Source organism: Eptesicus fuscus, chromosome 12 (genome assembly GCF_027574615.1).
Source record: "Eptesicus fuscus isolate TK198812 chromosome 12, DD_ASM_mEF_20220401, whole genome shotgun sequence".
Taxonomy (NCBI): domain Eukaryota; kingdom Metazoa; phylum Chordata; class Mammalia; order Chiroptera; family Vespertilionidae; genus Eptesicus; species Eptesicus fuscus.
In genome coordinates, this window is record NC_072484.1 from 21,075,066 (window position 1) to 21,102,501 (window position 27,436).

Sequence of the window (27,436 nt, forward strand, 5' to 3'; positions counted from 1 at the left end):
TAGGGACTACTGGATTATTGTGCTAGCAGAAAATATATTTATGTTTCCAGACTCTTCAGGATACACTTAGCCATCATATACATTAGACAAGGTTCTTGTTGCAAACAGAAGTGGGTAAAACAGACTGTTAACTCTAAAAGGTGTTGATAAAGGGGTTAGAAAGACATTATATTGAATAAAATATTTTATTTTAACCAGCTCTGTCCATAGTGGCTGGTAAATTTGGGCAAAATGATTTATTGGTGAATTTGTGGAGAAAAAGTGGAGGCATATAAATGTAAGATGTAGAAATTCAGTTTGCATTTTTATTAACTTGTTATTGAATACATGTCATGGTTCTCATTTGTGAATCACAGCACAATCTAGCCTACAGTGTAACACGTCATGCCCAAAGGATACCTTACATTTTTGTTTTTAGAATGTTTTGTTCATATCATGAAAATTTATTTGTATTTGTCTTTGATGAAAAAAAATTTTTTTAACAAGCACTGGCTAATAGAAAGAAAGCATGGATAGCCATTAAAAAAATATGAGTTAGACATCAAAGAATTAGAGACTTCATTAAAATTCCACAGTGGTATTTTAGGTCTACACATACCCACATTGGATGGGAGAGCAGGTGCATTCTGGGGTAGGTCATGGGCTTGGGACTCAGACTTGGGTTTGAATCATAATGGAGGGAGCAGGTTGAAAGAGTATGTCCACCTGTCCCAGGACTGGGACAGCTTTCTTTATGGAGGGAGATATACAGATATGCTAATTATCATTGATGTTATCACCGTACCATTGTACCATTGCATCTCCTTAGTTGGGACTGAGTGTTGTATGTTTTGTAATGCTGTGGAGTTCTGTTTCCTCCATCTCTTTCTCTATAGTCTAGCTCTGAATGAGAATGTTTTCCTGATTCTTCATAATTTCTTGGCAAATTATATGTGTTATAGTTCATATTAGTCATTGTTTACTAATATTGCTGATAAAATAATTAGCTCCTGATTGATTTCCACTATGAAAATGTGGTGGTTTCTTCTCAGAACTATAAAAGACTATGTGGCCCCTATACAGTAGGTCCTCGGGTTACCTCGGAGATCCATTCCTATGCAACATAACGTTATTTTCACCATAAGTCGGAACCCACCTACATAAGCACCTACATCACTCACATGGAGCACATACACAGCAGTATGTAATGAAGTAAAACAGTAAAAAAAATTTAAAAGAAAGATAACAATTCCTGATCTTTACTTGTGGTAAATAAATAATAAAAAACATAAAGCAGCCGAAGCCAGTTGGCTCAGTGGATAGAGTGTCGGCCTGCAGACTGAAAGGTCCCAGGTTCGATTCCAGTCAAGGGCATGTACTTTGGTTGCGGGCACATCCCCGGTAGGGGTTGTGCAGGAGGCAGCTGATCGATGTTTCTCTATCATCGATGTTTCTGACTCTCTATCCCTCTCTCTTCCTCTCTGTAAAAAAATCAATAAAATATATTTTTTCAAAAACAAAAACAAAACAAAACATAAAGCACATATGTATATATGTCAAAATGACGGAACTTTTTTTTTTTGTAAATAAATGGGAGATGGCAATGTAACCACGAAACGACGTACGTCGAGTCCGACGTAACCCGAGGACTGCCTGTAGCTAAAATACCTAATAAAATTCATGTCAGAGGATAGTAAGGATTTAAAATTTACTGAGCATTTGTTTCATCTGAATTCTTTCTTATCTTTAAAATTTAGATATACCTCTGCTTGTCCTGTTAAACTTTGTCATGCTAAAGTAAATTTAGTGGAATATAGAAATACTAGAGGCCCGGTGCACGCAATTTGTGCACTGGGGGAGGGGGGGCGGGCGGTCCCTTACCCTGGCCTGCATCCTCTCACAGTCTGGGACCCCTCGCTCCTTACCATCCACCTGCTCGCTGCTCCTTAGTGCTCGGCTCACTGCTCCTTAGCGCTGCTGCGGAGGCGGGAGAGGCTCCCGACACCACTGCTGCACTCGCCAGCCTTGAGCCTGGCTTTTGGCTGAGTGGTGCTCCTGCTGTGGGAGCGCACTGACCACCAGGGGGAAGCTCCTGCGTTGAGCGTCTGTCCCCTGGTGGTCAGTGCACATCATAGAGACTGGTTGTTCCACCATAATGGTAGCTTAGGCTTTTATTATACAGACTAGAAGCCCGGTGCATGAAATTCGTGCACGGAGGGGGGTTGTCCCTCAACCCAGCCTGTACCCTCTCCAATCTGGGACACCTGGAGGGATGTCCGACTGCCCGTTTAGGCCCAATCGGGATTGGGCCTAAACAGGCAGTCCGACATCCCTCTCACAATCCAGGACTGCTGGCTCACAACTGCTTGCCTGCCTGCCTTCCTGATTGCCCCTAACCGCTTCTGCCTGCCAGCCTGATCACCCCCTAACCACTCCGCTGCCAGCCTGGTTGATGCTTAACTGCTCCCCTGCCAGCCTGTTTGCCTCCAACTTCCCTCCTCTGCTGGCCTGGTCACCTCTAACTGCCCTCTCCTGCAGGGTTGATCACCTCCAACTGCCCTCCCTTGCAAGCCTAGTCCCTCTCAACTGCCCTCCCCTGCTGGCCATCTTGTAGTGGCCATCTTGTGTCCACATAGGGGCAGGATCTTTGACCACATGGGGCAGACATATTGTGTGTTGGAGTGATGGTGAATCTGCATATTACTCTTTTATTAGATAGGATAGAGGCCTGGTGCACGGGTGGGGGCCAGCTGGTTTGCCCTGAAGGGTGTCCCAGATCAGGGTGGGGGTTCCCTTGGGGCATGGGGCGGCCTGAGCGAGGGGCCTGTGGTGGTTTGCAGGCCAGCCACGCCTCCTGGCAACCCAAGCGGAGGCCCTGGTATGTGGAATTTATTTTCCTTCTACATTTGAAACTTTGTAGCCTGGAGCGGAGCCAAGCCTGCTGCTCCCTCCATGGCCGGCAGCCATTGCTGTGGCAGTTAATTCACCTTCTATAATTGAAACTTTGTAGCCTTAAGCGGAGGCTGGGCCTAGACAGGGTGTGCGGAAAGCTTTGCTTCCCCTGTTGCCGCCGGCAACCCTGGCCTGCTCTCTCAAGCTCCATTCTGCCGCCATTTCTGTTTGAATTTTTTTACCTTCTATAATTGAAACTTTGTAGCTTGAGTGGAGGCTTAGGCCTGCAACAGCTAGCGGAAAGCTTGGCTTGCTCTGTTACCTAGGAAACCTTGCTCTCTGTGGCTGTAGCCATCTTGGTTGGGTTAATTTGCATACTCGCTCTGATTGGCTTGTGGGCGTGGCTTGTGGGCATGGCTTGTGGGTGTGTCGATGGTACGGTCAATTTGCATATTACCTTTTTATTAAGTAGGATAATTTTCTTAATGGAACTGTTTTTCAAATACTTGTCTTACACTTCTTCATTTGTGTGATTTGTCTTATTTGCTTTGACTTCATTTTACATCTTAGTAGTACTTCCTTCTTTGTAGCTTTTCACATCAGAATTGTAACTCTTTGCATATTTTGACGCACCATCAAACATATTCTGGTTACTTATTCTGCATTGGTAAACCAGAGCTAGTGCTCCTGCTTGTTTAAGAGCTTTAGATATTTGTGCCGGAGGCTTTGTTCTATGGAAGATAAGGGTGGTTTTGTTGCAGTGAGAACAGCACTGGATGTTAGATACACAGAGTCAGTAACCTCAGTTCTTGAGTTTTGGCTAAGAAAGAATTCAGAGCCAAGACTCAAACTATAAAAAAATCACAGAGGTAGAAGAAATGGGCTCAAAAAACAAGTTACAGAGACAAAAGAAACGCCCTTGGAGCTTAAGAGAAAGGTAAAAGTAATATGCCTGAGTTTGGGAGGAAGAGAATAGGGAGGTTTGTAAAGGCGCAAGTGTGCTCCCAAGAAGGAGGGCTTTTAAGGGTGGGATTTTAGGAGAGGCCCCAGGGGAGGATCTCAATAGAATATTTATCAGCTTTCCAGGTGTGTCCTTTCAGGGTTGTGGTCTCTACTGATTGGTTGGCACCAGGGCAGGGGGTCATTAGTCAATGCAGCTGATCCTGATGTCAGCCGTGGCAGCACTTGTCAGGTTTTGATGCTTTTCTGGTCCTGGAGCTGAAACACAACTGAGGCCTAGGTGTATTTGATGTGGGTCAGAATTTCATTTCCCTGCAGGCTAATGCTTAAGGGCTATTCTCCAGCTCTTGTTTGTTCCCCTCTAAGGGGGTCTAGCCTGCATGACTCACCACATGTCAGGGGAGGGTCCAAGTCACATGACCAGCAAATGCTAGGGGAGGAAAGGTTATTCTGGGGTGGTGAGACCCTCATTTTTTCAGTTCTGCCCATTGCTAGGCACCTGGGGCTTTTCACCCTTGTGACCCTTCTGTACCTGGCCCATCGTCCTTGCTCTGCTTATGTCTGTCTAACTGCCTACCACAGTTTAATTTTAGTTTAGTTTTTATGAAATCCATTACAGTTTTCACACATTTCTATTACTGAAGTAATTAGAATGCTTCGGGCTGCAGATAACAGAAATCACAACTCAAACTGACTTCAACAATAAGGAATGATATGATTTCATATGAGGAAGTTCAGAGGTTGGTGGACTCCAGGATTGGCTGGTTCAGGGGCTCCTCTGATGACATAAGGATCTAGGTCTCCATGTTCTTTATATGCTCTGTTGTCATCATTGGTGACTCTTCCTCAAGCTGGTGGCAGAATGACTTCTGCACTGATAAAACAAAACAAAACAAAACAAAACAAAAAAACACCAAAAAACACTCATCACATAAACATCTAGAGAAATTAAAAAAAAATACCTTTGTAGCTCTTTTCTAGGCGTGAGGAACACTTTCCTCAGAAGCTCCCAGCAGACTTCTCATATTTTATTGATTGGCTAATGTTGGGTCACATGCCCATTCCTGAGCTAATCACTGAAAAGGGGAATTAACCATTAATTAATCATGGGCATATGCCATGCCTGTGGGTCAGATACATGACTGTGGGTGTGGAGAGTAGAAAGCAGAACAGACTCGGGATTCTATTGGCTATGAGAAGGAAATAGATATTATGCAGGTAATCACCAGTAACCTACTAAATTTGACATTTGCCATCATTTTGTGATCATAAGTATGATACAGCTATCATTTGTTGAGCATTTGCTGTGGTCAAAGACTGTACTAGGTACTTTTTTACAGAGTGACTCTCCTTTTCAAACAAGAAATCTGAGGTTTGGCCCAGCTAGTGTGGCTCAGTGGTTGAGCGTTGACCCATGAACCAAGAGGTCGCTGGTTCGATTCCCAGTCAGGGCACATGTCCAGGTTGTGAACTTGATCCCTAGTGAGAGGCGTGCAGGAGGCAGCCGAATGATGCTTCTGTCTATCTATCCTTCTCCCTTCCTCTCTAAAATCAGTAAAAACATATTTAAAAGAAAAAGAAATCTACAATTTAGAAAGGTCAAACAGTGTCTGAATGCCTAAAGAATTTAAAGAATCTTCACTCAAGGATAGTGGAGAAATGTGAAAAAGATGGACCAAATTGAAATGTAATTACCCATTGTTCTACTAGAAACATTATAGGTTAGGGATTTAGAGAGTTAAAAAATGTTTAGTTGTCATTTAAATCTGTCCTTACCAAAGCCATGCCTCTTGCCATTATTTTTGGCTAACAGAGCTGGCTGTGGAAAATGGATGTTTTATTTTGAAAAATCAAATGCACTAGATTAACTCCTCCCCCGCCCCCCCCCCCCCCAAAAAAAAAAAAAAACCACCAAAAAAGCACCACCGCAAAGTTTGTTTATATCTTCATTTCACTCAAATTGAATAGATGAAATGGGATCTGGCCTTTTTCATATTGTTTATGTTCTGCTTTGCTTCTTGGTTCTAGGGCAGGATTCCTGGTTCTATTTGAATTTATTTTCCTCTCAAGTATCATTTGCAAGATTATTATGGAAATTAATAAAGAGAAAGTATTTCTATTCAGTAAGCATTTTGATTGCCCTAATATGACATAAAACAATACTATTTTATTAGTATTATAAAATACCTCTTAAACACGAGTTTCTTTAACCTCATGTACTTTTTTTTCTTTATTGATTAAGGTATTACATATGTGTCCTTATCCCCTAATTGCCCCCCTTCCCCCAATCCCTCACTCATGCCCTCACCCCCCACCCCTGGTATCTGTGTCCATTGGTTAGGCTTATATGCATGCATACAAGTCCTTTGATTGATCTCTTCCCCCCTTACCACCATCCTCCCCTGCCGTTCCTCTGAGATTTGATGGTCTGATCCATGCTTCTCTGTCTCTGGATCTGTTTTTGTTCATCAGTTTATGTTGTTCATTATATTCCACAAATGAGTGAGATCATGTGATATTTGTCTTTCTCTGACTGGCTTATTTCACTTAGCATAATGCTCTCCAGTTCCATCCATGCTGTTGCAAATGATAAGTATTCATTCTTTTTTTCTACAGCATAGTATTCCATCATGTAGATGTACCACAGTTTTTTAATCCATTCATCTGCTGATGGGCACTTAGGCTGTTTCCAAATCTTAGCTATTGTAAATTGTGCTGCTATGAGCATAGGGGTACATATGTCCTTTCTGATTGGTGTTTCTAGTTTCTTGGGATATATTCCTAGAAGTGGGATCACTGGGTCAAATGAGAGTTTCATTTTTAGTTTTTTGAGGAAACGCCATAGTGTTCTCCACAGTGGCTGCAGCAGCCTGCATTCCCACCAGCAGTGCAAAGGGTTCCTTTTTCTCCACATTCTCGCCAGCACTTGTTATTGTTGATTTGTTGATGATAGCTATTCTGACAAGTGTGAATACTTTTTTTTTTTAAGTCTAGAGGAAAAGAAGGCGATTTACATAAGTAAATGCTGTCGTATTTCAAATGAAGGGTCTTTTAAGGGTCTCACTCCTTCTCATCTCTTTTAATATAAGGGAAAAGTTAGATGCTTGATGTATTTTTCATTTATCTGTAACAAAACGGCATCTTACCTAATAAAAGAGTAATATGCAAACTGACCGCACCTTCGCTACGCCCAAGCCACGCCCACCAGCCAAAGCCACGCCCACCAACCAATCAGGGCGAGTATGCAAACTACCCAACAAAGATGGCGGTTAATTTGCATACACCGAGGGAGGGAGGAGTGAAGACTGAAGACAACTTAGAAGGAAGAGGGAGGAAAAGCAGAAAGCAAGGTGGCTGCCAGAGGGAAAGCGCGGGTGGGGCAGGGCGGGGCAGGGCGGGACGGGGCGGGGTGGGGCGGGCGGCAAACGGCAGCGGCGCGCAGGTGTGGGCGCGGCGGCCACAATGGTGGCGGCGGCAGTGTGTGCGGCCGCAGCGGCTGCTTGCAGGAATCTTCCTGCAAATGGGCTTCTAGTATGTAAATAAGGTACATGAGATCAAAGTGACTAAAGTAGTTTTTGCTCAATGAAACTGTTATATAAATGGCATCATTAGGGGTGTCTGTGCACACACATACACTCATGGATAGAAAGGGATTACGTAGAGGACCGAGGAGTGATGTTATATCCTCTGATGAATAGCTTCTGATTTTTGTTTCAGCCATTATATTACAACATATTATGTGCTTAATTATGTGAAGTTACTCAATCTAAACCAGCAGTCTGTAACTGGTTATCTATTGCTGTTTAACAAATCACCTCCAACTTTATGGCTTAGAAGAACAACTACTTTCTTATCTTTTAGAATTATGTATGTTAACTGGGTTTTAAGGGGAGAGTTTTGTTGTTGTTGTTGCCTCTTATGCTTGGGGATTTTCATGTGGCTAAAGTCGGATGGTGGCTTAACTAGATGTCCATGATGGCTTTATCACATGGCTGGTGCCTTGTTGGGACAATCATAATGTTGGGCTCAGCTGGCATGCTTTGGCCTTGCTTTCTTTCCACATAATATCAGGGCTTCTCCTTGTCTAATGTGGCCTTGCCAGCAAGGTAGTTGGACTTCTCACCAGGTAGCTCAGGACTTTCAAAGTACAAAAGCTAAAGCTGTCAGCCTCCTTAGGGCTTAGGCTTGAGATTGGCATTATGTGTGTTAAAGTGAATCGAAGGTCTAATCTAGATATACTGTAGGAGGAGATCGCATAAGGGCATGAGTACTGGGAAGATTTATTCACTGGGGGCCTATAGTAACTACTGCAGTAACACATTTTTGGAGTAACCATTAGCCCTTTGAGAATCTGAAAACGATGGATTCTCTTCTTAGAGCCAGGCACAGTTACCAGCATGAATGTATACATAATTCTAGTAAAATTCCATGGGACTTTTAGTCATGGATTGTCCCACTTAAGCACCCCTGGTTTAACTCATAAAGTTCAAGGAATTTACTAATGTAATAGGGGGATTGTAACCCACCCCATCATTCTTTTGACATTGTACAAGGTAAATGCTAACTCTAATATGTAGCTTGTAGCTAAACAGCATGTTTGTATAAGAATCCTAGGAACTAACTTCAGAAGATATAGACTCAGTCATCCCAGTTCTGGGAGCTTTGCTGACCTTCAGCCATGGAAGCAAGATGACATAAAACCAGGATGATGTACACCAGACCATCACTTGACCGGTTTTGAGGTCTTTGTTATTGGAATGGACTGTGCTGGCATGCATGTAGAGAACTTTTGAGCTCCCTCCCCTTGATTTCTTTGTTCTGCTTTTCTTCTCCGTCATTATAAAAATCTCTGCCTGCACTGAGAGGTGGAGATGGGTTTTGTGACAAGAGTTCTTCATATTCTCAGGTGACTGGCACTTGAATAAACCTCTTTCCTTATTCACCAGCATCTGTCTTATGAGTTTGGTTTTTGTGGCAGCAGGCAGCCAAACTTGGGTTCCGGTTACTCTAACTCCTAAGTTAGTGATTTAAATAGTAACTTTATTACTTTAAAATAGCTGCATAAAATTCTATTCAGTGGTTATTTTAGTTTCTTAGAATGACCATTAGGTTGTTTATTGATTTTTGTTTTATTATTTATTTATTTGTTTATATTTCCTGTTCTAATAACAGTGATTTTCTTATACATAGCTTTTGTATATTTGTCTATTAGCATAAATTTCTGGAAATATATTTGATGACTCAAAAGGAATGGATATTTTTAAGGATTTTGATAGATATTGACTGGTTATATCTTTTTTCTTGTTAAGAACTAAGTATTTTAAAATTGAATTATTGTATTAATATAAAAGAATGTATTATATATGTAAGTTATGAAAATAAACTAAAATTAAATCCCTCAAACTTATCAGCTTAACATGAACATTAGTAATAGTATTATATACTCCTACTCTTTCCCAAACTCCTGCCTCTCCTCCAGAGATAACCATTGTCCTACATTTTGTGTATCATTTCCTTGCTTAAAAAGTGTTTAATCACATATGTATGCATCCTAAATAACATTGTTTTTTTATGATTTTTATTGAGCTATAGGAGTCTGGTATCATATGGTATATAGTTCTCTGTGACTTGCTTCTTTCACTAAATATTATGTTTTCATAGTATTTGTCCATATAGTTGCTCTCTAACTCTAGTGTACTTATTTTAACTTTTGTATAATACTCTGCTGTGTGTCTATATCCCAGAATTCTATGATTTCTCCTGAATTTATTAGCTGTAATTCTTCTAAAAAAACCTTTTTTCTTATCATCTATTTGGATATCCAGAGGTACAGTTTATACAGGAAAGGCAGAAAAAATACTCAAGCCTTTTAATTTATGCTTCAATTTTCAAAATAAGATGATACTTGGGTAATTTCCTAATATACTCAATTAGGATTTATTTATTTATTCATTTTAAATCTACATTTATTTATTTGTTCATGAGAAATTATCAACTTATGGATTTGTATATATTTGATGTGTTTCAGCTCATTGCATCTGTTATTATTCTCCCCTCTACCCTCCGAATGTAGAAACTCTTAACACTTGGAAGTATTCTAAATATAGCTCTATTTTTAGATGTTATTAGATATATCCACATTTAGGATGGTTATATCTTCTTGACAGAATGATACTTTTATCATTATAGAAGATCTTTTATTTCTAGATAATCTCTTTGTTTTGACATTTACTTTGTTTAACATTAATATAATTACATTAGCTCCACTCATTTGACTTTTGGCCTACCTTGCCTTTATATTTAAAGTATGTTTCTTATAAACAAACTGGGATTTTCAAGAAATCCACATTGATAATCTGATCCTTTTAAAATGGAGTGTTTAGTTCATTTACATTTAATATAATTATTAACATATAATTGTGTTAAATCTGCCATCGTGCTTTTTGATTTCTATTGTTCTTTCTTTGTTCCTCTGTTCTTTTCCTGTTTTCCTTTGGGTTGAGTTTTTTTTTGTTTTGTTGTTTTTTTAGTATTTTATTTTTCTCCTCTATTAATAATATTTTGTCATACTTCTGTGTATTATGTTTTTTTTTTTTTTGTGGTGGCTCTAGAGATTACAGTGTGCACCATTAATTTACCATAGTTTATTTTAAAGTAATAATATATCACTTTATAAACAATGTAAGATCCTTTTGACAGTGTAAATCCATTATTTCTTTCCGACCCTTTGAGCTCTTGGCATATATTTTAAAGTCCATGTTATATTATACTAGTAAATCCCACAATACATCATTATTGTTATTTTTGATTTAATGAGTTAATTATCTTTTAAAGAAGCACACACACACACTCACACAAGTACTCACACTTAATGGATTTTATAATTTTTTTTAAAAAAATTACATAACCAGTTCTTCTTTCTAGTACTCTTTACTCCTACTGCCAGGCTTCTTCTGGTATTGTGTCCCTTTAGCCTTTGTTATTTTATACTGCAAATCCGCTGGCAATGAATCTTCTCCTCCCCTTTGACTTCTCCCTTTTCTCCCCCTCTCCCTACTTTCTCTCCTTTACAGCCTGGCTGCCAGCTTACTGTGAAGTTTGCTATGTGGATTTTAGCCCCCAACCCCATCTCTTTCCACCTCTAAGATCTTCCTCCATCTTGCTGCTCTGCCCTCATGTTTTGAAGGACTGCTGCAGTGCACGTAGGAAAGACCCAATGTGCTTCTGAGGAATTTCTCTTAGCTCTCCTGCCTGTCTCCCCTTGTCTGGTGGCTACTGCCTTGCATTGGGTGACAGCTCTGTGCACCCAGGTTGGTGGGGGAGGCTCTCTTTTGGCTTTCTTGTTCTGTTCCCAGCCTTCAACATGCTGCTGCTTTGCACTTAGGGAAGACCTGTGTGATTGAGGGTGTGGAATGTGTTAACTCCAGGTCTTTGGAGCTCTTGGTGAAGACCTACAGGGAAAGAGTCAGTGTGTGGAATCAGATTTTCTCAGTTAATGGTACTTCTTTGGATTAGAATTCATTATGCTGGCCGATATGTGGTCATTTAAAGTTTGTTAGAGTTCAACTAGTGTCTCCTTAGCCTCATCTGTAGCATTTCTCTTTTTTTCTCACTGCTTCCTAGAGAATAAAAGTGCCATTGGCCCATTCTCTCATGGGAAAAGCCTGTCCCCTTTGGAAATTTAGTTCATTGAGATATCTTTGCGTCACCTCCCTGAGTTTCGAAAAAATCAATGTTGTAACTTACCTGGCTTGCTGCTGTTGTTAGGGTGGGTGTGATGGACTTTTGCAAATTTCTCTATCCTAAACTAGGAGTGGAAATCCAAGGGATCAGTTTTGGTGGCTTGAAAGACACATTAAAGAGTTTGGAGCCATTGTTCTTTTTGCTGGTAATATGGTTTCATCTTTTGTCAATGAAATCCCCTTTAAGTTGGCTTTTGTGGTCTTTGACATGGCTATCTTTGATAGTATCTTTGTTAGTATCTTTGTTTTTAGGTAGAACAAGATATCTCAGACTCCTCTTGGATACTTCTTTAGCCAAACCCATAACCAGCCATTTCTCCAATTTCTTTTTAATCGATAATGGTATGGTTCTAACGTGTAATTCTAGTATATGTGCTGCCGAAGTGAGCACCATGATAATCTAACTTCATTATTTTCACCAAAACTTTCATGTTAGCCTCTAGGTAATGATAGTATCACTGTTGCCTTTGTCACATAGAATTCATGGTCCCCGCAGTAAGTATTTTTATTGGAAATCAAAATGAAAATTTAGCCTACTGGTTTATAACCATATGCTTATAGATTTTTAAATAAAATAATAGCTGTGTGGGTTGTTAATTTTGGGTTTGTGGGTCCAGTGGAATCTACACATGAATTTTCTGTAAATTTCTTGAACCATTTAATTTTAGGCAATGATATAACTTTCTTTCTCTTGACCGAGGAGAATTTAGGAAGCATGATCTTAGTAACTTTGAATAAAATTGTAAATAAATTTCTTGGCTAAAATAAATGGTTTAATATAAGTGATTGTATTTCCTTCTTTTACTAGCATTATTTCTTAATATAATGTCAAATGAAAAATGCTAAATTTTATATTGCCTACTAGAGGCCTGGTGCACGAAATTTGTGCACGGGGCGGGGGGGGGTCCCCTCAGCCCAGCCGGCACCCTCTTCAATCTGGGACCCCTTGAGGGATGTCTGACCGCCCGTTTAGGCCCAATCCCATCGGACATCCCTCTCACAATCCAAGACTGCTGGCTCCCAATCGCTCACCTGCATGCCTGCCTGATTGCTCCTAACCGCTTCTACCTGCCAGCCTGATCACCCTCTAACCACTCACCTGCCAGCCTGATCAATGCCTAACTGCTCCCCTTCCAGCCCGATTGCCCCTAACTGCCCTCCCCTGCAGGCCTGGTTCCCCCCAACTGCCCTCCCCTGCTGGCCCGGTCACCCCTAACTGCCCTCCCCTGCAGGCCTGTTCCCTCCCAACTGCCCTCCCTTGCAGGTCTGGTCACCCCCAACTGCCCTCTCCTGCAGGCCTAGTCCCCCACAACTGCCCTCCCCTGCCAGCCTGGTCACCCCTAACTGCCCTCCTCTGCCGGCCCAGTCACCCCTAACTGCCCTCCCTACTTGCCTGATTGCCCACAGCTGCCCTCCCCTGCAGGCCTGGTCCCCTCAACTGCCCTCACCTGCAGGCCTGGTCTCTCCCAACTGTCCTCCACTGCAGGCCTGGTCCCCCCCAACTTCCCTCCCCTGCAGTCCTGGTCCCACCCAATTGCTCTCCCCTGCTGACCTGGTCTCCCCCAACTGCCCTCCTGTGCTGGCCCAGTGACCCCTAACTGCCCTCCCTGCTTGCCTGATCGCCCACAGCTGCCCTCCCCTGCAGGCCTGGTCCCTCCCAACTGCCCTCCCCTGCAGGCCTGGTCTCTCCCAACTGCCCTCCCTTGCAGGCCTGGTTCCCCCCAACTGCCCTCCCCTGTAGGCCTGGGTCCCCCCCAACTTCCCTCCCTTGCTGGCCTGGTCTCCCCCAACTGCCCTCCTCTGCCGGCCTGGTCACCCCCAACTTCCCACAACTGTCCTCCCCTGCAGGCCATCTTGTGGTGGCCATCTTGTGTCCACCTGGGGGCAGCCATCTTTGACAACATAGGGGCAGCCATCTTTTGTCTTGGAGTGATGGTCAATTTGCATATTACTCTTTTATTAGATAGGAGGATTTGCATTTTGCTACACTGTCTCATTTGAAGTGGCTTACCTGTTTTGCTTTTCCCTTTTATCTGCTTATATGATAGTTCTAATAGTTGTGGTAAGATAGCTTGGGACTATTTTTTCATTGTTTTTCCTTAAATTCTACTCTGATGTAGACAAATGAATATGATTACCATTTTCCCCTCCACCTTCAGAACTCTTGTGTCTTTCTTCACTCTCAGAACCACCCATGACACTGTGTTAAATAGAGAAAGGAATAAGCAGTGAGCAGATTTAAAGCTTTTCCCCATCATGCTTCATGAAACCTCTAAATACTGAGTGTTGTTTTTAAATTCTTTGAGTACAGCTTTAAAACCGATGAAATGATTTATATTGTCTCTCCTTTGTGCAGAGGAATTTATTGAGAAATAACATCAACTCATACTTCCTTTTTCAGTTTTTAAAGAGGCCCTGGACATTTGGATCACCCCTATAAATCATTTCTAAATTTTGTCATTAAGAAAGTTATTAGTTAATGTTTAATATGGCTGGCTTAGTAGTTATAGGTTAAATTTCTGGTATAGCATAATTGTTTTGCTTATGTCCTTTCTGCTTGTGGGCTTTATACTACCTATATAATCACTATGTATACTGAGTTATCTATTTTACATTACATTACATCTACATTATTGTTGATGTTTATAACTTCATCCTGACTTTTTTTTTTTTTAACCATCACCAAGGATATGTTTTTTGACTTAGAGAGGGAGAGAGGGAGGGGAGGAGGGAGGGAGGGAGGGAGGGAGGGAGCGGGGGAGAGAGAGAGGAGAGAGAGAGAGAGAGAGAGAAACATTGATAGGAGAGGAACATCAACTGGTTGCCTCCTGTATACGCCCCGACCAGGGTTCTAGCCCGCAACCCAGGTGTGTGCCCTGACCAGGAATTGAACCTGCAACTTTTTTGCATGGAATGATGCTCCAACCAACTGAACCATTCAGCCAGGGCCATCTTGTTTGTTTATTTGTTTGCTTGTTTGATTGTTTTTTCATCATAAAATGCATACTGTGGCCTTGCTGCAAAATGAAATCTCCAATTTTAACATTCCTTTGAGACCTGCTTAGTGACTGTTTCTAAGATGTTATAGTTAAATATGGGGGCTATCTACAGTCCTAAATATTGATATCAGAATTAATTGTACTACTTATTTGCAGGCAATTATTACTTTGATCTTATCTATGGATTCAGGTTTTAGAGGCTTTGGAGTTTTCTTTGCCTGTATCTTCTTTATTTGTATAATGACATTAGCCTGATTTCTGCAGTGGTGGACATCATGGAGCAAACATGTTACTTGGAGGTACAAGACTTGGATCTTAGAATCTTAGCTCTTCCAATTCACTTTTCTTATCTGTCAAATCAGGATGATGATGCTTTCATACATGTTAATTGTAATGCCTTAATGTTATGATATTTGTGAAAGCCCCAGATATATAGTAGTTCATCAATTAATGGTGACTCAGTGAGTCAATGATCTTTTCTCTTCCCCCTAAAATAAAGTTCTCTGTAGTTGAATATAATCTAAATATATTATTTCATTAATTAATAGCTTTTTAAAAGGGATTTTTCAAAATTGTTCTATTGCAAGCCTCTTAACTAAATTTTAACCAAAATGTTATTGAAGTTCTAAAAAGTACTTTTAGTTATCAGATTATGTACTATACGGAATTTAAAGCCATTTAAGCTGTTATTTATTTTTCCCAGTGAGGAATTTAAAGCCATTTAAACTAAGTAGTTTATTTTTTTTTCCAGTAAGGAAACTGAGGCACACATATCTTAGGTGACTCATTTTAGGTCCACTGGAGATGGTTCCCTTATCTGTGGTTGCTCTCTCCAATGGAACAGGAATCCAGATAGAGTTTTGAGAGCATCAAGTGGATATTACACAGTGCTGCTTCTTTCTGGCTGCTGCCCTAATGAAGTTCTCAAGTGTAGATAAGTCTTATGCTCATATATGTAGTATGCATCCCAGACAAATGCAATGGTAGTGATAGAATTTTAGGGCTCCATCATAGCTAACAACACCACTTCTACTGTGGGTGGTTGCCTCTGATTTTTTTTCCATGCTGGGACCATTTGTCCCTGGTGTCCTAATTAGAATGTTATAATTTAGATAACTAAATTGAACAGAAAGCAAGATTCTTTTTCATCATCTGTATTCCCACTCAACGTGAGTATTGGATCAGTTCCTATGTTGAGATGTGACTTTGACAAAAGGCAAGAGAAAGGACTGGCTCAAGCTTTGGGAGGGGACAACTCTGTGTTCTTAACCACAGACCCTCTGATATGACAGATTGGATAAAGGATTCTCACTACTCATTTTTGTTGAAGCTTTTTTTTTGTTTTAATTCTTTTGAAATAGGTTTTAATCTATGAAAGTATTCCCACATTTACAAAACTGGAATTCTTCCCATTTATGCAGTTACTTCTTGTTCAGATAGTTGAATCTTGTGATTTAGTTATACCTTCGCAACAAAATTGATAATAATAATAACTAATAAATATCAAGCATTTACTATATGTAGCATATGTCTACCACTGTGCTCTAGAGGATATATTTTTCTATGTTTAGTTGTAACTGTTCTAATATATATTTGTCCACATTATAAATAATTATGAAATGCTAAGTTTGCAAGAGAGGAACCTCTCTAGGAGATAATTGTAAAAACTGGTTTTTCTTTCGTCTATATATTATTTAACAAAAAATTGGAAAAGCCTGAGTTCTTTATGATAGATTACTATAAATATCCAAAGGGGTTGTGGATTAGAGAGAACGGAATATTGGGGAAACACTAAATGTGTGTTGGCGACTATAACCTTTGGACTTGACCAGATTAAACATCTTCACTACTTATTCCACCTCTTTGTAAAGCTCCTTATGTTTTCTCCTTGAATATAATAGGTTCCAGGTGTGATAACCATGGGGACACTGTGAGCACTGAAATCATGTGTGTTCCATCACTTTTCAGGCAGCCCTCTCTTTAATTTCACAAGACAGGCTTGAAAACCAGAAGTAACCCAACTCCAAAATTGGCAGTAAGTCCTCCGACAGGGAAAAGGTGACGTACTGTGTCATAAATTCCTTTGTTGAAAAAGAGATGTTGCAATACTGGAAACTGAAGTACCAAATGTTTCCTTTTAAATTTGGAAAGGGCTTTCTTCATTACTTATCTGTCCCTGTGGACTTCTAACAGGGGATGTGTTGAAAGATTTTTCAGATGCCCACGAGCCGCAGTGAGAGTGAATGGCAGCATTTATAAGATGACATAAATACTTCAAAATCATCAGTGATCCTTGGAGATGTGTGGTGTGCCAGTGGTGCTGAATGTGAGCTTTTGTTGCTGCTGATCCTGTGTTCTTGTCGTACCCAGGCTGCCTGGGAATGTGGGTTATGTCTCTCCTGTGAGTGCAACTTCACTTTGCCCCTGTGGGGGCTCTTTGTATCAGAACTGAGGTTAGTGTGGTTTAGAAGAACTAGTCTCCCAAAGGAGGGAAAGATCTGTGAGTTTAGGAGTTGTACTTAAAAATTCTAATCTCATTTTCTTGTGTATAATAGGTTCCAGGTTTGATTACCATGGGGTCACAGTGAAGACTGAACTCATGTGTGTTCATGGAGGAATTATATAAAAATCCTCTACCATTTAAATACTACCTTAAAACCATATATGTAGATACTACATTAAAAACTTGGTATTAGGGGCCTTTTAATTTCCATTTTGTAATCATTTGGCTCACAGCACCACTGCTGCCACCACAAAATGAGACAAAAATAAAAGAGATTAAAATTTATCTTGAAATGCAATGAAACTCTATGTTTAATGTCAGCCAAGAGTTGGTAAATTTTCGTGTTTCTCTATCCTCATTGCAAACACTTTTTAGTTTGTTACTTATCTTTTGGGACTAAAACATGGTTTGACAATATGATTTTATTGGGCTATTACATTACCTACTTTTAATTATCTTAATTTGAAGGATACATTTGTCACTAGAGCTGAAATAAAAATACTAAGTGTGTGATTAAGGTCAGATGAAATATAACATGTGTAACATTAATTCACGTTCACTCTTACCAACTCATGACCTCAGATATGGGAAGGGATGTGGGTGGGACCAAACCCCATTATGGGAGACCTCCCTTGCTCTTTGCTATCTTGCCTTAAGAGAAAGTGTTGTGAATATAGAAGTGTAGCATCGAAGTCAGGCAACAAATTTGTTGGGGAAAAAGAGATTTTTATTACAGAAGTTGGTTAAAAATCTGGGAATTTTGTCCATCGTTTCTTCAAATATTAGTGCCTCCTTCCCATTCTTTCTCTTCTCTCTTTCAGAATGCCTGTTAATGTGCAGGATATTCTCATTTTATACTCTAGGTTTCTTAACTCCTCATTTTCATTCTGTCTATCATTCTAGGCTGCTTTTTAGTTTTCCACTGATATATCTTATTCTCTTGCTTGAATTACATTTACACTTGTTACATGCATTGTTTTAAATATTTTTTTAATTTGAAAAGTTTTATTTAGTTTCTTGAAAAAAACTTCACACCTCTCTTGATTCCTGCTCCCAGATTGCTCTGTTTTTTTAAAAGTATGATCTCCTTTCTTTTCTTACCTTTGTGCTACCGATTGTTCTACTACAAGAATGGTCAAACTGTGATCTGTGGGTCAAATTAGGCCCATGGCCTATGCTTTTGCAGCTCATGAATTAAGAATGATTTTTAAACTTTCAAAAGTTTCTTACAAAAATAAAAAGAAGAATACTTGACAGAGATCCAATGTAGCCTGCAAATTCTAAAATAGTTACTTTATCTTTTTATTTCTTTTTTTTACAGAAACAGTTTGCCAACCTGTGTTCTATTATCACTACTTCTTGGTTTGATCATTCTGATTTTTGTATCTGTACATTCTACCTTCTGAGTGTGTGTGTGTGTTTGTATATACTAGTATGTGTTTATGGTTTGTAATTTTTTATTATGAGTTTGTCTTTAGTATGGGTCATGATATGTTAAGGATCCCCACAAGAGAGGAAGTTTATTATAATTCTGAAATCTTTGGATGTGGCACATACCAAAGTCTCAGCAACAGGAAGCACACTGGTAGAGAGTCCGCTAAGACTCGGCCAACGATTGAGATTAACAGGTCACCTGGCCCTGGACACTGGCTCTGGGAATGTTCAGGGTTCCTGCTAAGTCCTGGGTTACCATCTAATTCCCTAAGGTTGGCATGTAGGATACACAGACTGGGCTCTTGCATCTGGATTGGTCACAATGACAGTTGAGTGAGTACTAAGTAGCCAAGCAGGGTTCTGATACCTTTGGGGAGATCTGGCAATATGCAGCAGCACCCCTGCCAAATGCTGTGTATTCTGGACCAAGTAGGTGCTCAGTAACAATCTGGTGAATGAATGGGTGGGGGAAGTGAAAATCAGATCCACATTTTGGGTACTGATAAATACCAGGCAGGTATCTGCTGTGAACTTTGCCCTAGACTACTAACCAGATGGGAAGAATCTGGGGAGATATCTCTAGTAGTTGTTTTATTGATTTCCCCTGCAGTTTTCTACATAAACAATTATATTATCTGCAAGTAGGAGCAGTTTTACTTCTTCCTTTCTGATCTTTAAGCCTTTTATTTTTTTTCTTGCCCTACTGCAATGGCTGGAACCTCTAGTGTATTGTTGAATAGCAGTGATAAAAGCAGACATCATTGCATTGTTTGTGATCTTCGGGAGAAACAATTCAACCTTTCACAATTAAGTTTGATGTTAACTGTAGGTTTTTTTTTGATGCCCTTTATTTCTGCAAAGTGATCATTGAATTTGGAGGTTTCATCAGATTCAGTAATATTTTCAGTGGGGAGAGGGGGAACACTGTAAACGTGTAATTTTGTCAGATATATAGTCTCTGGTTGTATCTTTTTTGTGATATTAGCAGCCAGTTATGAGTGTTGCATTAAATATTACAAATGGCAATATTCTAATTCTGTTAATTTCTTCTTTATTTATTAGCTGAGATAATTCTGTGGAGAAAATTTTTCTTCATTAACTATTTGGTTACCCTGCTGTATAGTTCCTATAAGAACTACAGAGAAATTCATGTTGGGTTTTTACTTATTTATCAGTTTTCAGAAGAGTAAGTTGGTTCCATATTATCCTCTAAAAGTAACAAAGGCTTTTTTTATCCTCACCTGAGGATATTTTTCATTGATTCTAGAGAGAGAGGAAGGGAGATGGAGAGAGAGAAAAACATCAATTAGTTGCCTCCTGTATGCTCCCTGACTGGGGATTGATCCCACAACCTGGGTATGTGCCCTAACCAAGAATCCAATCCATGACCTTTCGGTGCATGGGATGATGCTCCAACCAACTGAGCCATCTGCTCAGGGCAACAAAAGCTTTTTAAAATGTAAGTTAGGAATTCACTATGTGTTTCAATCCATTCAGTTGTCATTTTTATTGATGCTAAATAACTTGGTATTTATTTCACTTTTCTTCTAGGTTAGGTATTAGGTCTTCATTCTATATATAATCCACTAGAGGACCAGTGCACGAAATTCATGCATGGGGTGGGTCCCCTCAGCCCAGCCTGTACCCTCCCGGGGATCAGGCCTAAACCCGCAGTCGGACATCCCTCTCACAATACTGGACCGCTGGCTCCTAATCGCTCACCTGCCTGCCTGCCTAGTCGCCCCTAACTGTCCCTGCCTGCTGGCCTGATCTCCCCTCACTGCCTCTGCGTGCAGGCCCGATTGCCCCTAACGGCTCCCCCCTGCTGGCCTGGTTGCTCCCAACTACCCCCCCCGCTGGCCTAGTTGCCCCTCACTGCCCCCCCTGCCAGTCTAATCACCCCCAACAGGCCCCCCTGCCAGCCTGGTCGCCCCCAACTACACCCCCCCTCCCCGCCAGCCTGGTCGCCTCTAACTGCCCCCACCCGTGCCAGCCTGGTTGCCCCCAACGGCCCCCCTGCTGGTCTGGTCACCCCTCACGGCCCCCCTGCCGGCCTGGTCACCCCTAACTGCCTCCCCCCCGCTGGTCTGGTTGCCCCTCACGCCCCGCCCCCCGCTGGTCTGGTTGCCCCTAACTGCTCCCCCCTGCCAGCCTGGTCGCCCCCAACTGCCCCCCGCTGCTCGTCTGGTCACCCCTTATGGCTCCCCCGCCGGCCTGGTCGCCCCATGCAGCCTGCTGTTCAGTCGTTTGGTCGTCCCTCACTAACCCCCCTGCTGGCTGGTCGCCCCACACAGCCTTCTTGTTCAGTCGTTTGGTCGTCCCTCACTAACCCCCCTGCTGGCTGGTCACCCTACGCAGCCTGCTTGTTCAGTCATTTGGTCATCCCTCACTAACCCCCCTGCTGGCTGGTCACCCCACGCAGCCTGCTGTTCAGTTGTTTGGTCGTCCCTTACTAACCCCCCTGCCGGCCTGGTCGCCCCACGCAGCCTGCTTGTTCAGTTGTTTGATCGCCCCTCACTAACCCTGCCGGCCTGGTCGTAGGCAGCCATCTTGTGAGGGCGTGAGTGTTAATTTGCATATTACCTCTTTAATATATAGGATATTTCTTGCTGAGATCTGAGAACATAAATACACTCTTACTTGCATGAGTTAGGACAAAAGGAGAATGTAATGAAAGGCTTATTTCTAATATTTTTGAATAAAGAGTGAAACTGTTTTCCATTGAATTACACTTCAGCTACATGGCATCATGTTTAAGAAACCTTGGAATTCTGTGGGTAAAACCACAGAAGTCAAATTTTTCTTTGATTGGAACCTGCAGGAGAACAAGCTTTTGGTGTCAAGGCTCTTATGTTGGAGGTGATATATGTCAGAATAGTAGGCATAATTTTTAAAGTTCCTTGGTAAAGTCAATCACAGGGAAACCCTGCTTGCTATTCCTGTAGAACAACAGAGGGAAAAGTCTCTCTGACATATATTGTGTATTTTTGATGTAATGTTAACTTCATGTGGTTTAGCTGTTTGACTCGAGGTGTGTGTACATAACCTTCTGAACACTCATTTAGCTTATAATATGCCAATTTCCTAACAATTATTATTGTTCTAAAGTATAACATTTCACTGCTCAACATCAGATATGTACACAAAGGGAATTAAAATTTATGGAGTTTCATGAGCTTAGTATAGTAAATGTCAAAAATGGTTTCTATTTGCTTTATTGTCATTTTTTCCTGATTATAAAAATAATATTGCAAAAATTTAACCAAACAGGGATCACTATAATCATGCCTACAAAGTTACATATTAAATTGCATACCTAGGTCTTCCCGTAAGTGTAGATATTCACAAAGACATATTTAGATCTTAAAAGGTATTTACATTTCCACTTTACCCAAAGTATATGGGAATTCTTTCAGGCAAAATATCAGATGTTTTTTTTTTTTTAAACTTAGTATTTTTTGAACAGTTCGTACTTTTGGCAATGAGCCTATATTGTATGTGTATATGTAATATACACATGTGTGTTTATATGTGCATGTATGTATGGAGGGGGGAAGAGGGTGAGAGAGAGAAAGGAGAAGTCTATATATGAAAATACTTCTGAAATGAAAGGTACCAGCATGGTTCAATAATTACAGCTTGTATCTTTAGCGAGATTTGTTGATAGTGCCTAATGTCTGTCATAATACATACTAGCTGAACAGAGAACTGTATGTCATATGTTTGTGTTGGTTAAGTTTCATGAATTTAAGAATTTTAAGGCATTAATTAAAAGAGGTTATTTCATTTAATAATCTCAGTCCACATTTCTTTGGGACTGCTAATTACCAGCCCTCTCCATTTACCAGTGTAGTGTGTGTGCATGCACATATCTGTGAGCAAATTAATGACATGAAACAAAGTTATTGTGTCCCTGGTACATTGGAGAAACTGAGTGGATCCTGGAGATGCTTATTTTTTTGCTGTGATTGTATTTGACATCAGGGTTGAGTCATATTTTAGTCTCAGTAGATGCTTAGATCATTTGATACCCTTTCCCTGTTATGTAAATTAATGGAGGACTTGATTTTCTAATGAACTAACAGAACACCTTTGACAGGATTTTTTTTTTTTTTTAAGAGATGGGAACTTCTGTTCCATTGGGGAGAGGAATCATTTTGAATGGAAAAAAGTTTTTAAGGAAAACCTTATAAAGATCTTTTGTATCTACCCTTCTCACTTGAATAAGAGAACCCTGTAATTTTAATAGTGAAATTGATTTTATATATAAAAAGCATTTCAAATATCATCCTATCTAATAAAGAGGAAATATACTAATTGACCCTCACGCCATCGCAAAGATGTTGGCACCCACAGCCAATAAGGAGGGAATATGCTAATTGACTGCCCCGCCCTCAAGGATGGTGGCACCCACAGCCACAAGATGGTGGCACCCAGTCTTCTCAGCCCCGCTGGGGTGCCTGCCTCCGGAGTCCCCCAGTCCCCTTAGCCTCCCAGCCCCCCAGGGCCGGCCTGAGGCACAGGCAAGCCTCGGATGGTGGCTGCCCAGCTGCCCAGGGCCGCCCAAGGCTCAGGTAACCAGAGCCAGCCGAGGCTTGCGCTGCTGGCAGTGGCAGCAGCAGAGGTGTGATGGGGGAGTTGCCTTCCCCTGATCGCTGGGTTGTCTCCTGCCCCTGAGGGCTCCCGGACTGTGAGAGGGGGTAGGCCGGGCTGAAGGACCCCCCCACTCCAGTGCATGAATTTTCATGCACCAGGCCTCTAGTTTACTATATTTTTAAAAAGGCTTACCTCTCCAATGTCTGTCAAAGTAGCTTTTTTACATTTTTTATTTCTAAGAAAAAAATCAGGCTCTTTCTTTAGCAATCTTTCATTTGAACTTACCAGCCTATAAATTAAATTTCCTTTGTCTCTACTTTTGTAGGCAGTTTCTACTTTTAACAGGTAGAGACTGTCATCAGATTCTAGGCAGTGCCCATCACCACCATGCCTACCCTTTTTAAAGTGGATCTGAAGGGTCAAATTCAACTCGGGGTTAAAACGCATTCCTTCTTTAGAACTACAGAGAGTATTCACTCTTGAAAGCTATATAAATTGCCAAAAGAAGATGAGAAAGGTGCTGTTTTATTAAGTCCACTTTATAGCTGTTGATGTATGGTGAACATTTCAGTGAAAAGTAGGGAGGGGGATATTCAGATTGGCCCTGGCTGATTCGTATTCCCCCAGGCTACCAGGTGTGTGGGGAACCAGAGGGAAATGGGAGACCAGGGTCAATGGAATGTAAATAGATAAAGAAATTATAGAGCAGAGTTTTTTTCTATAGTTACCCAACCATGGAAATGTAACAGACCCTAGGAGAGTCCTAGGTAGAGAATCTAAATTCTTGTATTGTGTAAATCATTCCTATGAAAAAGAGTTTTGCTGGTTTTTTGTGTGTTTGTTTCCTTTTGAGATTAGACAGTCATGTGTTTCTCTAGTTTCTGCCAAATCTCATTACTAAAATTACTAGATTGCTCATAGAAATCATTTCATCCATCACTGAATTATTCTTCAGCACAACTACTTCTTAAGAAGTGCATAAGAGTGTTTTAATTCTCGTAACACAAGACAGATGCTTACTACTGCTTTTCCTCAACATTTTTTGGTTTTCTTCACTTTTTAGGATGTGGGGAGCATCTTGTACGCACCATACTGGCTAGAGAATGTTCACACGCTTTACAGGCTGAGGATGCTCACCAAGCTCTGCTGGAGACTATGCAAAACAAGTTTATCAGTAAGTATTACATCAAGAAAATGTTCCTTCTAAATATAGTTTTCTTTACTGTGCTATATGCTTTGTGAGTCAGGTACCTTATTTTTATCCCTAGACCTAGGTCCAGCGCCTGGCATAGACTTAGACCCTCAATTAATATCGGTTGTGAAAATAATTCCATCACAGTAGCTATAATTCCATCACTCTCCTTTTTAAAACTCTTCTCTTTAAAACTATTCTCTTCTTTAAAACTATTCAGAGTTTGACAGCATGAAATTTGTCACATAACTAATTTAATGCCCAAGCTGTGAGATATTGTCTAGCATTTGAGTGATATACAATAGAATAAAATTCTACTAAAATAAAGTTCAAGGTATAACTTTCTTTAAAAGTTTTAAAATATTTGAATTTAAAAAGTCAGCATTTTTATTTATTTAATATACATATCTAAATTGTTGACATTATTGCAGATGTCTCCCATTCCCACCCCACCCACCTTTACTCCCTTCTGCCCAGCCCCTACTCCCTGTCCCCCTCACCCCAGGTCTTCACCACCCCATTGCTTGTGTTCATGGGCTGTGCATATAAGTATAGAAATTCTTTGGTTTATCTCTTCTCATCCCCCCATCCCCACATTGAGGTATGTCATTCTGTTTCATGCCTCCATGCTTTAGGTCTTATTTTGCTGGTCAATTCATTTTGTTCATTAGATTCCACAAATAAGTGAGATCATGTCATATTTGTCTTTCTCAGATTGGCTTATTTCACTTAGCATAGTGGTCTTCCAGGTCCATCCATAAATTCAGTATTTATGGGTCCAGTGCTGCCACATACAGTTGTATAGGGTTATGTTGAAATCCTTCTTGGGCTCCATGTGGCAAGCCATATAAGGGTTAAAACTGTTTGACTTAGTCCAGTTTTCCCTTCATTTAATATTGAACTTATCACTATGCCAAGATTTGTAAAGAATTATAGGAAATATAAAGCATTAAATATATTAGGGTAATTAGCCATGAACACATAAATTAGAGAAAGAGTATCACTGGGTTAATGGGAAAGGTGGTGTATGTCTACTTAGAGAATTAAGACAAAAGGATGTACCACGGTGTTAACTGTATAGTGAAGGCAACACAGACAAGTAGGAATAAGTCACTCCAAAAGGACTAATGGATGATGGGCCCTTAGGGCTGGCTCCAGAAGGCTCTGGGATTAATGGGAAAGGAGGGGGAAGAAGAGAACATGAACACAGACATGACATTAGGATTAGGCATGGTGAGGGCTAGACACCTGCATGACTCTTACCTGGAGGAAAGTATTCCCAATGTGTGGTGGGGCTGGACTGGCCAGGTAAGGCCAGGTCTCAGAGTCTTTAAAATCTCAATGTAGACATTCACGTTTGATGTGATAGGATATGTGTTCTGAAGTTGACAAATAGGATGGTATTTGTGGGGAGGGTTATAGAGTAGAGCTCTATAGACCATCTCTATAAGAGAGAGATATTAGGGGCTGGGGATGCTCCAGGGATTGGAGAGGAAATGCTGATTTTGAGGGAGGCATCATGAGAGAAAGAGGAAATGTTAACAGGCTTTGATTTTGACATTAGGAGGTAGTGTAGCCCTCTGGGTCCATTTAGGAGATAGAAACCATACATTAGGTTAATCAGGGGAAGTTTGAGATGAAGAATTATTAACTACTAGAGGCCCGGTGCATGAAATTTGTGCACGGGGGTGTGTGTGTCCCTCAGCCCAGCCTGCACCCTCTCCAATCTGGAGCCCCTTGAGGGATGTCCAACTGCCCGTTTAGGCCCTCTCACAATCCGGGACTGCTGGCTCCCAACCTTTCACCTGCCTGCCTGCCTGATTGCCCCTAACCGCTTCTGCCTGCCAGTCTGATCACCCCCTAACCACTCCCCTGCCGGCCCGATTGCCCCTAACTGCCCTCCCCTGCCAGGCTGGTGACCTCTAATTGCCCTCCCCTGCAGGCCTGGTCCCCCTCAACTGCCCTCCCCTGCAGGCCTGGTCCCTCCAACTGCCCTCCCCTGCAGGCCTGGTCACCCCCAACTGCCCTCCCCTGCAGGCCTGGTCCCCCCCAACTGTCCTCCCCTGCTGGCTTGGTCCCCCCCAACTGCCCTCCCCTGCTGGCCTGGTCCCTCCCAACTGCCCTCCCCTGCAAGGTTGCAGATGGACCATGTATGGGTCTGTGGCTGGGGCAGACTTTACCAGATTTCTGACACCACGCAGCCTCTCCTGAGCACATGCTGGGAATTGCAGGAAGGGTGGTGCCTGTTTTTAACTCTGTTTATGTTCTCTAACTCAGATTTATGCAACTCCTTGCCTGTATTCTGCTAGTCCCCTAGTCTGTCTTTACATGGCACTTTATATTTGTCTGTCCCCTCTTCCATCTCCACTTGGTGATGACTGGATTCCAGGGAGCTTCTTTGTCGTTGTGGGAGGGACTATCTGGTTCACGGTCATCCTCTTCCCACTGTTGGCTTCTGCTGGGATGGGACTTGCCCTCTACCTACGTGTGAGTTACTGACCTCTGTCACTGTGGAATTCAGTATGGCATTTTCAGCTTCTTCAGTCCTGACAGCAGATGCTAGTGGTAGTGGAGTCAGGTTTTCTGAAAACTTGAAATAATCAGTGGAATTGCCAGTCCTCATGCATAGCAGGCTACTTTTTCTACTTTACTCTTACTGGCCTGAGGGTGGCATGAGAATGGGCATGGGCCGCGAGTTTGACATGCTTAAGCTAGGGCCTACCTCTCCAGATTTGGGTCCCTGCTAAGGATTCTCTGAACTCCACTCCTTTCTCTTCTATTGGTTTGTTGCACTCTCCTTTTTAAAACTCTTCTCTTTAAAACTATTCTCTTCTTTAAAACTATTCAGAGTTTGACTGCAGTATTTCATTTTGCCACTGGATCCCATGACGTAGTGCACATTGAACCCAGCCCTAAGAATTCCAGATTCAAACTTTTAAAACATACCCAAAATAATGTATTTAAAAAATGGTTTCCAGTTTTATTCTCTCTTTTCTTGATGAGTGAGGTCAAGCATCTTTTCATCTATAACTTGGCCTTTTCCATGAATCTGTGAATTATCTGCTCATAATTTTTGACAGTTTGTATGTTGTACTGTTTGGGTGATATACTTTTCAATTGACAATTAATGGTAAAATTA

General features: G+C 41.2%; 1 protein-coding gene across 1 annotated transcript in view; it reads left to right on the top strand.

The window, feature by feature from the left end:
* TASP1 (taspase 1) overlaps positions 1 to 27,436 on the top strand; it is a 257,842-nt gene that overhangs the window by 151,388 nt on the left and 79,018 nt on the right. Inside the window, exon 11 of the mRNA XM_008141100.3 lies at positions 24,169 to 24,279. Coding sequence (XP_008139322.1) covers positions 24,169 to 24,279 — 111 coding nt within the window. The remainder of the gene's footprint in view (positions 1 to 24,168; positions 24,280 to 27,436) is intronic.